The 14,215-nt window shown below is 40.4% G+C and overlaps 1 protein-coding gene across 1 annotated transcript; it reads left to right on the forward strand.

The window, feature by feature from the left end:
- Nucleotides 1–506: 506 nt before the first annotated feature.
- Nucleotides 507–6,009, forward strand: LOC149022928 (uncharacterized). Its single transcript, XM_089147368.1, has 3 exons — nucleotides 507–784; nucleotides 4,280–4,434; nucleotides 5,491–6,009. The coding sequence occupies exons 1-3, from the start codon at nucleotides 562–564 to the stop codon at nucleotides 5,737–5,739; spliced, it is 627 nt and encodes a 208-aa protein (XP_089003494.1). The 5' UTR covers nucleotides 507–561; the 3' UTR covers nucleotides 5,740–6,009.
- The last annotated feature ends 8,206 nt before the right edge of the window (nucleotides 6,010–14,215 follow it).

Below are 14,215 nucleotides of genomic sequence, written 5' to 3' on the forward strand. Positions count from 1 at the left end.
TCTGTCGAGCAAAGCCCTCGATCCAATCTTCTAATAGAGAATGAGAATTGATACCAAAAAGAGCCTTAACTAAATATGTAATTGTGGATTACCAAAAAAAAAACTAAATATGTAATTGTGGATAACTTCTAATTTTGACCGTAGGAGCTATGTAATTTATGAGAAAAAGTGAATAGTAAGAGTGTTGCCCCAAATATAGCACGGTTGTGTAATTTGTTCTAAAATCTTCAATATCAAAAAATTAATTGACCAAACCCATAGAATTTTATCAGATTTATTTCTCTTCTAGATGAAACATACATGTCTCTCAATCATATTTAAAGATTGAGATAAAATTGAATAAGTTAAAAAAAAAAAATTTAATTTAATATAAATCTTTGGATGTGGTTGATGGATATTTACCTTTGATTAAAAAGAAATGGATGGTGGCACATGATAAAATTCCCCAACCACCACAGATGCAGATGCAGTGGATCAGAGCTCGGCCTTCTTTTAAGGAGACCGAAAAATCATCGATAAAACAGAAGGGGAGATAGGAGAGAGAGAGGGAGAGGGAGAAGAATGAGTGGGATTTCAGCTCCACCTTCTTCCCTCCCCACACCTCGTCTTACCATGAAAAGTAACAACGTTTGTTCTCCTCCTTCTGTTTGTTGTGTTGGTTCTCGAAGCCCTTTTCATCCCTCAGACTCTAAATTCAAGAGCTCTAGTCTCAGAGGAGGGTTCCGCAAGCTCAATTTCCAGTGTCGCAGCAGCAGCAGCAGCCCACCTGGAGCTCCTGGGTCAGGTGAGAATTTCATAAATGAATTTCTTCTGTTCTGGTTTCATTTTTTTTTCCTTTTTCACTGCAATGGATTCCATGATGAAATTTTGATATGCTAGGATTTTTTTTATATATATTCTGCTATGAATGAACAACTGATTTGATGTGTAATGTGGGTTTGTCATTTGTGAGCTCGTTTTGTTGGATTTGCGTTGTGCAATCATTCATTTGGTAATGGTTGGTAATGACGGAAACTTCTCTCTTCCGCTAGATTATTTGATTCTATTTCCTTGTCTGTCTTTCAGTTATTGACCCTCTGAGACTAGATGTTTCCTCGACTCTGTATTGATAATTGGACAAGATAGGGCAGATAAAAGTGATCTTGTAAACTCAATTATATTGTTTTTTTGTTAATTCTGTTTGCCTTTTCTTGTCTTCCAAGTGTTTGAGATTTTGCCATTTCGCTGAATTGAGGCCTCTGACCTTTCACCGTTGAATAAATAGACTTGTGGTTGACTTCTAATATCATTATTGCCAATTCTTATTCTGATTATCTTCTTTGAGTATATTATTGTTTCGGTGGGAGATACTTGCTTCATTGAGAGGCTCGGCTCTTGGTTTTCAGGTTATCATCTCATCCCAGTAGGTGCCCCATAGACCTAACATGTTGACTGATGTGTTTATTAACATAATAACCTATGGGCAGAGATTGTATTGTGGGATATAGATCTTTTAATTATTTTAGTACTGGCTATTGTTGCCGCCAAATCTCACTCAAACACTCTTACTTGCCAATCTGACTAGAACCATGTTCATGCTAATCTAATCTGGACCTATATACAGTGAACCAAATGGAATCAGGGAATCCAACCAGAGCCAGTAGATACCTTCAGATGCCCCAGCAATAGATTTCGCTCTAATGACTGAGACCAATTCAAGAAGCAATGAATTGAACTTCTGAAACAGAAGGGGAATACCTTTATTAATAGGCCTTTAGTAGATCAGTGTAGAATGAATGTTTATGTAGACATTTAAGGGTGTGTCCCATGGTACAGGTGGTATACTCTCACATTGACATACTGACGCCTATGATGTCATGTAAATTGTGTGACTTGGAAGGAACCCAGGTCAGAGGTGACCTCAGTTATTCAGCTTAGTTAAGAATTAACTGACTAGGTTAACTGTGGTCCTGCTTAGTGTCGGTCTGCTGGGACCATGCAAAATACTCTCCATATGGGAGTGCTCTGAATGGGATTATTTGCCATCTGAGTGGCTGGAAGTGGCTTTAGGGCTGATCCGTCCGTCTTATTCATCTGGTGAAAATATTATCTAAGGGATCCAGAACCATCACTAACTGGATTCTGGTTTGGCTGATTGCCAGTCGGTTCAATATTCCAGTTCTTTCTGCTCTTTTATCTGTCAATCTTTTAGTGGGTGAACAGAAATCGGTACATCAGCTATCAAGCTGGTCAGTTTTCTCAGGTACCTTTTTCTGTAAAGCCTAAATTCTTTTGCCTTTTCCTGTGCAAAAAAGTTTATAATACTTCATGGTGTGAAAAAAGAAGGGGAGGAATAGTTGGCTAGGAAGAAAGCTGGCAGCAAGATTATGGCTTACTGGACAGATGATGCTCTGTATCCAAGATGCATATGGGATAAATTGAAAATAGAAAGAGTCTCCAAATTACAATTTGATAGTCTTTCTAAGCATAAGAAGGGAAATGAGGTAAAGTCTTTTCTTGTAAAGGCAATCCTTCCGAGTTCCAACACTAAAAGTTCACTGTATGTCCTCTTCTTTTCTATTCTAGTATCCCCACTCCTCTTTGGAATTACAGAGAGTTAGTTTTCTTGTATTTTCTCTGTTGTAATTAATTTTCATTGTTACAAAACAAAAAGAATGAGGATATCCCCATGAAGCTCTGTTTCCTATGAAAAAGAACTCTTTCCCTCATAGCTTGAAATTGATATAATATCATGCATCACTTTCATTAAACTGACTGTGTGGGTTGCTCCATGTGCATTGAAGAGTCATCTGAGTTGCCCTATTTCTTTCCTTCATAGTTCTTGAAACATATATAATCTCATGCTGACGGAAACATGGGGTTTATGTGAGATCTATTGTCGGATGTTGATTTGATGCCACTAAAGATAAATCTTACAAAACATGGACGGAAACAAACAGTCTAATTCAACCTGGAGAAATTCACCCTTCTATATGTTTCCTTCAGTTTCATTAAATTGAGAACAAGGGTTGCTCCTTATTCATCAAAGAATCATCTGCATTACCTAATTTATTATATTGGATACTTTGATTTTTCAAACTTGTATACCCAAGAATAGATAGGTAAAATGTTGTACAGCCTTCTTTTTTCTTCTTCTTTTCTTTTCTTTTTTTATTTTTTATTTTTATTTTTTATTTTTTTAATAATAGTCTATGTCTAGTCATCTAATCCTGTTCTCATTGTGAAATATAATCCTACTTTTAAAACCAGAAGCTCCTATTTATAGTATGTCCTGTTATTCTTATTATTTCACCTTGGAAAGCTGCAGTGAATGATTAGGATTTTTGGTCTGTGCTAAAAGAGGAGTATAATCTAATTATGCTTTTGTGCTTATCCTCAAAATGTTTTAAAGTTAATTTTTAGTTATATGTTTCTTTTATTAGTTTTGTCCAATAGTATTGCTCTGTGCTATTGTAATAGGTTAGTGAAATTTATTTTCTTCCAAATTCTGTGAATTTTCCATATGAAGCAAGACTCTTAATATATTTTTCTGGGAGCAACATTTTGAGATTGAATTATATAACATTCCTTTTTTTGAGAATTATTTGGATCAGATGTCTATATAAAGGCAGTTTGTTGGAACAACAAACAGTTGCTTCAATTTGGATGTATATATGGCTTGAATAATGGTCACTTTACACTCTTGTTGAAATAAAAAAGAGCGGGTGTGTGGAGGGGAAACTTGTTTTCTATGTTGAATTTGAATTGGATTATCCCCCTGTCTCACAACACCCCCCCCCCCTTTTCTGGACTGAATTGCACTATCATGAAGGTTATGATTACTATACTTTCCACTTGGGTATTGATTTGATTTCGCTTCCCTTTCATTTATTTCCCTTGCAACCAGAGGGAGCTGTAAGGAGATAAGACAAGAAATACACTGTGAAGTGCCAATTGTAATTTCCAGTTGGTTGTGTTTTCCTAATTATTCAGTTGGGTATAATGCTTGGTCTTGCACAACCAAAACAGATGCATCAAGAGTTGTAATTGATTTGGTGTAAGGGTTTCCACTATGCTTAAGTGGGGATTTCTTCCCATGTCCTTTCAAATAATGATCCTGCGCCCCACTAACATTCTCTTGAAAAAAAAAAAAAAAATTCAAGCCTTTACTAAGTGAAAGCATCCCCATGCACATATTCATTCAGTTTCCTACTCTGGCGTTTAGTGAAATCTCCATCTGATCACCTTATTACATCTTGTATCATTTATGTTAAGAAATACTGTAATTTTCATCTCGCAGGTGATAATGATAGTAGGACCATTCTTGATGCCTTTTTCTTAGGCAAGGCTTTTGCGGAAGCAGTTAATGAACGTGTCGAGTCTACTGTGGGGGAGTTGTTGAGTGCAGTTGGGAGGTTGCAAGCTGAGCAACAGAAGCAAGTGCAAGAATTCCAGGTGGAATCTCCACCCAATTTATGAGTAGTTTTTTGGGAAAATTACATGATTAGCTGCTTTTAGGTTTCCTTTTACAAAAATAGCCACTCAATGTTTCACGTTACAAAATTAGCCAAAACTGAGTTTGCATTTACAAAACTAGCCAAAATATTGAATTTTCACATTCTTGGACATTTTTTACCCCTAAAACTGATCACATCGAGTGGGAAAATCATTATTTTGTCCAAAAGGGAAAAGTCATTATTTTTTCATACCCTTTTGGACATTTTCACCCCTATGCCGGTATGGTCAATTTTGGGGGAAAAAAATATTCAGAGAGGTGAAAAAAATAAATTTTGGCTAGTTTTGTAAATGCAAACTCAATTTTAGCTAGTTTTGTAAAGTGAAACATTGAGTGGCTATTTTTGTAAGGGGAAACCTAAAAGCAGCTAATCACGTAATTTTCCTTAGTTTTTTTCACTTGGATAATTCATGAGTAACTTTGCATTTCTAGTTCTATCTTTGTTTGTCAAACCTCCTCTGTGTTTACATGAACATGGTGTTTCATGTCAGACTCTGTTGGAGGAAATAGTCCTAGGTGGAAATGGGTAAATTGCTGTATAATTTGGTTAAACGTTCATACTTGATATATATTAGTCCATCCTAAGGTCTTGTTCAAAGGGGGAAAAAGCTTTAGCTGACATGTAGGAGCTTGATGTATGACAGGTACTTTTTTGGGCTCTCTTATGTTTTTGGTACATTTTTATCATGTTGACTCAAAATAAGCCAATGCGGTGGGAATCTAGGAGAAACACACGTAGACATAACTATCTTTAGTTAAGGGGAAAAAAATGGAAACACAACAAATTGAAACAATGATTTTCTTTTCTACTAGAGTAAATTAGACAATCATTTTTTTTGGGGGCCGGGGGGGGGGGTGTGAAGGTTGTGTTAGCTTCCCCTGAAAAGGATTGAGAGGATGGATTAAATTGTGCATTGGTCCCTTGTTTGTCATTCTCCTATTGGGAATTCTTGATTCCATGCTGCAAATAGGTAACTGAATGCATGGTGATGCAGGATGATGTGTTGGAGAGAGCAAAGCTAGCCAAGCAGAAAGCGGCACAGGAAGCCAGAAGAGCCCAAGGGCTTATTCCCGAGTCTACTACAGCAGTGATACCAGTGTCTGCTTCAGAGGTTACTACATCAATTTCACCTGCTTCAGAGGCTACTACATCAATTTCACCTGCTTCAGAGTCAACCTCCTCAACCACTAAGGAAGAGCCAGTTGACCAGGGTCCTGTTGTTGGGAAGACAGAAGTTGACTGAAATTCTTCTCTTCCATTATAGTTAAGGTGTAATGTTCCTCATCTGATCAGTATTATATGGCTTCAAGCAAAATATTCTTTCATCAATAAAAGAAGAGAGTGTTCATGTATTTCATAGTAGGCTCAGAGTATGCTTTTGTGAACCATAATGAAAGTCACTTTAGAAAGCTTGGTAGCCGAGTTTAAGAATCCAAGAGAAGCTTGTTTGGTCGCTATGTCCCCTCATGTTCGGATTCTTATTACATATGCTGAAATATATTTTGGTTCTGTAGCAGCAAACACAAACCCTACACAACCAGACTCGAGAGTCTGAAGGTTGTCAATCTCCGCAGGCAATTGAGGTGCGCAGCTAATGCAAGAGGGCTCTAGCCTGTCCACACTAGATTCAGAGAACACAAGGGCTCAACCTTATTCTTATCGTTATTTTATATATTTTAACGGTAAATTGCATTGGCATGTCAAAATGGAGGCCTTAAAACATTGACATCCACTCTATATTTAAAAAACACAGACCCTAAAATTAAATTTTTATTGGATATATTAGTCCAATTTGTCACTGAAAATCGTAAGTCACTTTTTATTATAGGAATATTTTTGGAATCGAAAGAAAATAAACAGTGATTTAGCGGTTTTAAACCGTGATAAATTGGACTAAAGTGTCCAATGAAAATTCAATTTTGGGGTCTTTGTATTTTTTAAACACAAAGTGGGGTGTCAATGATTTAAGGTCTCCATTTTTGAGTGTGCAATTTGTTGAATTTTAAATAATGACCCTAAAAAATGATTTAAAGCTATTTGTGATATCCCCGTGCTTCATGGGCACTAAAGAGGACCCAACAAGGTTGAGCATAATTTTTTGGCCTGAAAGTTTTCTAGTGTTGTCATTTCTTCTATTTTTTTAATTTTTTTTAATTTTAATTTTAATTTTTTTGATTTATTTTGGGTAGTTTTATATTAAATGTTGACGGATGTAAACTATCACAAATACCATCAAGGGGAGTTGAACCCATAACCTTTTTACAAAGAAGTTTTGATCATTTATCAGCTGAGCAATGCTTTAGTGCTACATTTTTATTTCTTTCACTGGGTGGAAGTGAAGGCATGTGGATACGTTTATAGTGCAGTGATGGTAATCTCATGTGTGTAAAGGCGGCAGTAAGTTCAAAGGGCTCTTGAGTCTTGTGCTCTTGGTTACCTCGCTCCTCTTTTTTTTTTTTTTTTTGGTAGATACCTCGCTCCTCTTACTCCTTTACAAGTCGGAATGTTGAATGTTGAAGTCATGGACTAGTGATTGGAGAATTTTGACATCGACATCCATTATTACCATTATGGTAGCCTGACCTGTTAAAACGTTGAAGTCAAAATAGTTGTTAGAATAGACGAACCTCCTTTGTAAGAAACCCTGAAGTCGTTGAAGATTGTCTATTCTACTTCAAATAAGCTAGAAACAATATACATAATTGTCTAGATCCATGAATATTTCACCAATCGATCACATAAGATCTACGGTGCTGCCGTGCTCCATTAATTGCTCTTTCTTCTTATCTCCACTGTTGCTTATGTTTATACGTGAAGAAGAGTAAGAGGGAAAAGCTTCGTCGCTAGCCAAGGCTTTTTCTCTTCCCTTTTAGGGTTCTTTAGCTGATAGATCTTCTTTTATCCATAGGAACGGGCCAAAGGATAAAAGAAGACGACTTTTAAGCAAAGATAGATATACGTATGAATAATGAATCCTTCGTGGCTAAGGTTTAGACTTTAGAGTTCATTTGACTCAATTTCCCTTTTTTTTTTTTTTGGGTAAACCACACTTTATTCACTAGTAGAGCGGTTACACAAGCTTAGCTCCAAAGACATTTCAGGCTGATGTGGTCGTGGATATCGCCAAACCAAAGGGGATAAGTTCTGGAACCAGACCTGGACAGCTAAAGAGACCTCAAGCCAGCTCATTCCTTGCAAAGGGCCTACATGGCAAGGGACCCACGTACTTGAGCCAGATATCTAAGCAACCTCAGCGACTGGTATGATTTGATGTCTCCTCGAGCGCAGGGACGACAAGATCTTTGTCGAATCCTGCACGCCGAAGGACGATGGCGGCTGCAAGGACCCTTGTCTCGCACGCTATCCAAAGGTCCAGGAGGAGGGGGTAAGCTCCACACACACATTCCAGCCCACTCATTTTTAGCTTTCTAACCCTTCAAGAGGATGATCTTCATCATCTCTTAGGGTCTTCACTCCTCAATGGAGTTTATTATTTGTTGGCCTAAGCTAACTAGATCGTCGGAGGTGGCTTCCCATCCTCAGAGGCGGCCCACTATCACCTTGCTTTGGTCTCAGGAACAAAGGCTGGATCTGGAGCGAACCAAAGAGCCAAGATAACATTTCTTGCACCAACATTTGGCGCCATCTGTGGGAAACGTCAACAAAAGGTTCAGATGCTTTCCCTTCTGCTTTGATGCAAACTATGAGAACAAAGAAAGATTGAAGGTCATTGATTTCCAGACCTGAGACTGACCTGATGGCTAATGAGCCAACTGGAATTCTCGACTCTGAAGTTCAATGTGTATCATTCATGGCTTTTCTTCTCATGACGTCTATCTCTGGATATATTTTCTTTAAAGAAGGACTCTGCAGCAAGGCGAGTCAAGTGTCGCCACTATCATGGAGATACAAGCGATGTGTACCAAAGCCCAAACCCTCTTAGCAATAGATTAGAAGTGATCTTACCATTGTGAGTTGTTGGATGATCTACGGCGCTGAGGGGCTAGAGTCTTTCCAGGGATTTACTTGTTCGGTGCTGCCGAAGGATAAATCTATGGTTGATTCCGGACTAATGGTGCGACTATCGCCGATGTCCTAACTCCGCTCTGTTTGCAGTTTGGATAACTGAGTCAGGAATTTTGAGTCCTATGCGCCACGCAACGACGATAAAGCAATTTCTTGGTATCTTCCGGCTGGGTTCCGTCCGACGGAGCCATGAGTCATGGTTGAAGAATGATAATGTGTTTTTATTATCAACCCCCACATCGCAGATGTCTTTGTGCCTGCTGTATGAATTCCAAGTGGCGAGGGTGTCCGGATGAGGAAGCATTAGCCTTCCATCGCGCTTTTTAGTATCCTCTTTGCCAAACTCTTACAAGCTACATATGGACTTCTTGTGCTCCCTTGTCCTGCAACTTGTGGTTTTCAAAGAGCTCTTCATGTGGTCCAGTTCTTGCTTCTCAACAGATGATCTTGCTTTTCAGCAAGCGTCTTCCTGCAAGCTTCTCAGCTTCGCAGGAGCCTTTCTTGCAAGCTCCTTAGCTTCGCAGGAGCCTTTCTTGCAAGCTCCTTAGCTTCGCAGGAGCCTTTCTTGCAAGCTCCTTAGCTTTGCAGCGTCTTCTTGCTTCTCGGCGAGATGCCGCTTTTTTAGCTGAAGTTCCTGCTCCTTGCAAATGCCTGCTTTTCAGCAGATGTTCCTGCTTCTCAGCAGATGATCTTGCTTTCTAGCAAGCGTCTTCCTGCTCAGCTTAGCAGAGCCTTTCTTGCAAGCTCCTTAGTTTTGCAGCATCTTTCTGCTTCTCAATAAAAGTTCTTGCAGCTTCGCAGATGCCTGCTTCTCAGCAAAAGTTCCTGCTCCTTCCAGATGCCTGCTTTTCAGCGAAGTTCCTGCTCCTCAGCAGATGATCTTGCTTTTCAGCAAGCTTCTCAGCTTCGTAGGAGCTTTTCTTGCAAGCTCCTTAGCTTTGCAGCATCTTCTTGCTTCTCAACAAAAGTTCCTGCAGCTTCGCAAATGCCTGCTTCTTAGCAGAAGTTCCTGCTCCTTCTAGATGTCTGCTTTTCAGCAGAAGTTCCTAGTCCTTACAGATGCCCGCTTTTCAGTAGATGTACTTGCTTCTCAGCAGATGATCTTGCTTTTCAACAAGCTTCTCAGCTTAGCAAGAGCCTTTCTTGCAAGCTCCTTAGCTTTGCAGCATCTTCCTACTTCTCAGTAGACGTTCCTGGAGCTTCGCAGATGCCCGCTTCTTAGCGAGTTCCTCTGACTTCACAAATGCTTGCTTTTCCGCTCAAGTCCTGCTCCTTGCGCCGCTTTTCAGATGATCTTGTTTTTCAGCAAGCGTCTTCCTGCAAGCTTCTCAGCTTCGCAAACTCCTTAGCTTTGTAGCGTCTTCCTGCTTCTCAGCAGAAGTTCCTACTCCTTGTAGATGCTTGCTAAGAGAAGTTCTTGCTCCTGCGGATGTTCCCGCTCCGCGAGATGATCTTGCCAGCAGCGCTTCCTTGCATAGCCTCTTGCAAGCTCCTTAGCTTGCAACATTTGCTGTTTTGAGCGAAGTTCGCAGCCGAGACGCCGATTTAGCGAGATAGTCTCGTTTCTAAGCATATGTTTTTATGAAACATCTTGACTATAAGGATATCTTCTTTGTTTTTTTAAAAAATGGTTATTACTTCTTGCTAAGATCCTCTTTTCAGCGGTATGGCTTCATTGATATCCTATGAACGACGTTTACCGAAAAGTGTAGGGGGCTGAGTGATAACAAAAAAGAAGATTCATTCTCAAAAAGAGTAAAATGTTGTAACATTGACAAGAGGCGTTCCAAAAAGATCACAACAAAAAAGAGTTTCAGAAAAGAACTCCTAAAAAGAAGAGTATTAAAAGAAAGAAAAGGCTCTCTACCAAAAAAGACGAAAAGTGATTGTTCAAACATCTTCAGGGATGGTTATGATTGCAGAACCATCCGGATTCAATTGCTGGAAAGGGACTTGTGTTGTAACTTCAAGGGCAGAAGTCAAAGGGCTGGTCTTGGGCTATGCGGCGTCTTCCGGCAGGGAGTGCATCTAGTCAAATACCAGAATCCCCAGGCGTTTGCATATTCTCGCATTAAAGAGGGAGTCTTTACAGACTTCCTTCAGCAAGCCCTCTGGTAACTTCTCTCCCATCAACTTGATGGCCTCGTCAAGACCATGTTCAAAACCGGGAACAACGGCGTCAACCAACTCCTGATGCCTCCGAGCCGAAGGCCGCACGGCTTCCTAGATCCGCGCAGTCCGGCAACCAACTTCCTGATTTCAGCTTAAAAGACCTGGTTTTGCTCCTGAGCTTTGGAAAGCCTAGCCTCTAAAGATTTCTTCTCTTTTTTGGAGGTAGCCAAGAAGCCCTCCAATTCTTGAGTTTGTAATTGTAGCTTGAACCTCACTGACTCAGTGGAGAGGTTGCTTGCCACTAGTTCCTGGTTCAGCTTATCTGGAGCTTCTTTTTCCTTCATCACCTCATCCCTCTGCCTCAAACATTGAGCATTGCTACCAATTAGCTGCTGGACATGCTCTCTGGCCTCATGTAGTTGCTTTTGAAGCGCATCTCTCTCTTCCACAATGGTTCTGTTCTCAGATTCTAGAACGACGTTCTGCCTTTGCATTTCAGCAAAGTTCTTGGTTCGGATGGACACCTTGGAGGATAGAAGTTTGCTTCGTCGAAGCAAGCCTTCGGTCAGGAAGGCACTTTCATAAACACTCCTGTTGAGAAGAATTGAAGATGTAAGAGGGAAAATGAGGATCAAAAAAGATAAAAAATAAAAAGAAGAAAAGGAGCAAAATTGCTTACTCAGCTAAAAGGGCAGACATGAGGTGCAGAGGAAGCTTGTTGGCAATGGCTTTATCATCAGGCATCACGCCATGCTTCAGCCACTCCTTAGTCTTGACTAACTAACTAGAAAGGCCTCCTTCAGGTGAAATGTTCCAGCTAGGAACCCAAGTTGACTTTTGTGACTTGCCTAAATCTTCCGGGATCTGAGTTCTTGCAGCAGAGGGAGGGCAAGAAGAGCCCTTGGGCGCTGTGGATGATCTTGGCGCTTGGGAACGAGACTAGGGAGCCTTGACTTTAGGATCCTCCGGAATTGCTTCATCAAAATTATATGGACTTTTTGTCTTCACCGCTTCAAGGGAGACATAAAAAACTTCTTTGGAAATTGGGGGAGTAGAGGAATGAGACATGGGAAACTTTTGTCTCAGGGAAGCTCGACGAGTCCTAGAGGAAGGACCCAGAAAAATCTTCTTCTGACTTGACTTCCCAGGCGAGACGCTCTTGGGAGTGCTTGGACGAACTTTTCTTAGGAAAACTGACTTTTACTTTCTTCTCCTTGCTTTTTGTCTCGGGAGGAGACGGCGATCGCTTGCGATCCTTTCCTTTATCAGTTCTCTTTGAAGAAAGACGGAGATGCTTTGCCCTCAACAGAGGCGGCTTCTCGGTCGGCTTCCTCGCAAGAGGTAGGAAGGCATGTCTCCTTCTTCACTTCTTGCAAAACTTCTTCTAAAGTTTTCAGCTATGAATCAACTGGGATCCTTGTCACCGGTTGTGGATGTGGATCTGTGGGGGCCGCGGAATCACTCTGGGGATGTTGAGCCTCGACGTGTTTAGACTTGGCGGCCACCCGAGCAAGGTTGTATCTCTGGAGAAGGGTCTCCCTGTCTATCTGCATAGAAGGAACTGCCAAAAACAAACTTCTCAGAGAACGAATACAACATTATAGTCTTAAAGAAATGAAAGGATGATTTTGGGGTCTCAACCAGTCATCACCCCCCATAAGAGCAAGGAAGCTTCGTATTCCATCTCACGGTCATGAATGGGACGCCCCCCCCTCTCCTTTCAAAAAGATGTCCACAAGACGATTTTATGTGTCTCCTCGAAAGGGTTTCTCATTTAGCTTTTGGATGTCTTGTGGGGAGATGGATGCCCAGGCACAGGAGATGTATCCTTCTGGAACCTTGCAAGCTATATACCTTTCTTTCCATCTCTTGTGAGTTTGGGGCAGAGTCCCCTCATCCAAAACCATAAATTTACGGGTGGCCGAACCTTGCTTATTAAAATTATACCAGCCGCTTCCTCCGACTGCCCTAATGGAGGTAAGACTTCTGAATAAGTTCAGGCTGCAGTCAACACCGAAACGATGGCAACACCTCATGAAGCCGATAATATACCTCCATCCATTTGGGGCCAACATGCCAGGATGAAGCCCATAAAAGCCTGCTTGACAAAGGGGCATAAGGGAAGCCTTAGGCCACTGAGAAGGGAGTCAAAATACAGGGGTATCTCACCCGCTGCCAAGAAATTTGCTCTTTCACAAGGTCCTGGGAGTCTAACCCTAAAGTCTTCAGGGATCCTAAAGACAATCTTCATCAACGTCAAGTGCGACAGACGAAGGAGACTAGGATAATCTAGGGGTGCAAATCTAGACTCAGAATTGTTCTCTTAGGGAATTACCTAGGTTAATGGACTTGGTTAACACATCAAAACATGTGCAACTTTTTGAATTCCACAACCTAGTGCTTCAATTGTATTTTGAAAATTATGCAAACATAGGAGCCTTTCAAATGGATGACTGTAATAGTACAATATGTAGTATTTGTAAGTGCTTCCAGCACTGATTTCGTTTATAATTTAAACTTTATTTTCATCAAAAAAAAAAAAAAAAGATTTTTTTACTAGCGGCTCCCAAGTAGTGGTGAAATTGGAGGCACCTTCTTAAGTGTCAAATATTATTGGTGGCTCACACTTAGCAGACTTAGCTAGATTTTGTTATCGTAATTCAAAATTTGTAAATTAAATTACTAAAATGCGCTTATGCAAGTGTTATTACCAAAATTACCCCCGTTAATCTCATACGCAACCCTTAGGTGGGTGAAGGGATTCCACCTTCATCCATCTTCTTCCTAGACTTCACCAAAAACCACCCACTACAGCCGCAACCTTCCTTTGCCGACCACCACCAACCCCACCTTCCCTCCTCCCCCTGCCGGAAATCACCCACTACTGGCTGGAAGCATATCCTCCACATTTTCACTAGTTGCAGATGTCATAGCTCGATATTCAACTTCTCCACTTGAACGTGTCACAAAATTTTGTTTTTTTTCTCTTCCAAGTCACAAGGTTCCTACCAACAAACTTACAAAACTCATTAGTAGATTATCTGTCTAAATTAAGGATTTCCAACCCAATTAGCATAATGATCTTGGTATGACCATGATATACCATGATTCTTCATCAATATTCCTCTTCTAGAGATGTCTTTAGATATCTCAAAATTCAATCAAGTTCCATATGCCTAATCATAGGCGCCTGCATAAATTGGCTCACATAACTGACAAAGTAAGCAATATTAGGCCTAGTTATAGTCAACTAAACTAGCTTCCCAACCAATCATTGATATCCCCGCTATCTTGTAATGGGATATCATTTGAGGTGACCTTACAGTTATAATCCATGAGCACAGTTGCTGGCGCTAACTTGCCAATCTCTTTTAATAAATCCAAAGCATATTTTCATTGAGACAAAAATAATCCCTTCTTAAAGCTTGCAACTTCAATACCAAGAAAAATAACCTAGTTTGCCTAAGTCTTTGATGTCATATTTTCAGAGTCTCCATTCCCCGTGACAACGATGTCATCAATATAGACAATGACAATCACCCCCACCTTTGTTTCCCTTTTCAGCAAAAAGAGAATAGTTG

The sequence above is a fragment of the Hakea prostrata genome, chromosome 3, assembly GCF_041222555.1.
Source record: "Hakea prostrata isolate BN-2017 chromosome 3, UWA_Hpros_2, whole genome shotgun sequence".
NCBI lineage: Eukaryota > Viridiplantae > Streptophyta > Magnoliopsida > Proteales > Proteaceae > Hakea > Hakea prostrata.

Excerpts from the sequence above, each read along its gene's own strand:
- LOC149022928 (XM_089147368.1), top strand. The coding sequence starts at position 562 with ATGAGTGGGATTTCAGCTCCACCTTCTTCCCTCCCCACACCTCGTCTT. Across the intron at positions 785-4,279 it reads ACCTGGAGCTCCTGGGTCAG|GTGATAATGATAGTAGGACC; the intron begins GTGAGAATTTCA and ends TTCATCTCGCAG. Across the intron at positions 4,435-5,490 it reads AGCAAGTGCAAGAATTCCAG|GATGATGTGTTGGAGAGAGC; the intron begins GTGGAATCTCCA and ends ATGGTGATGCAG.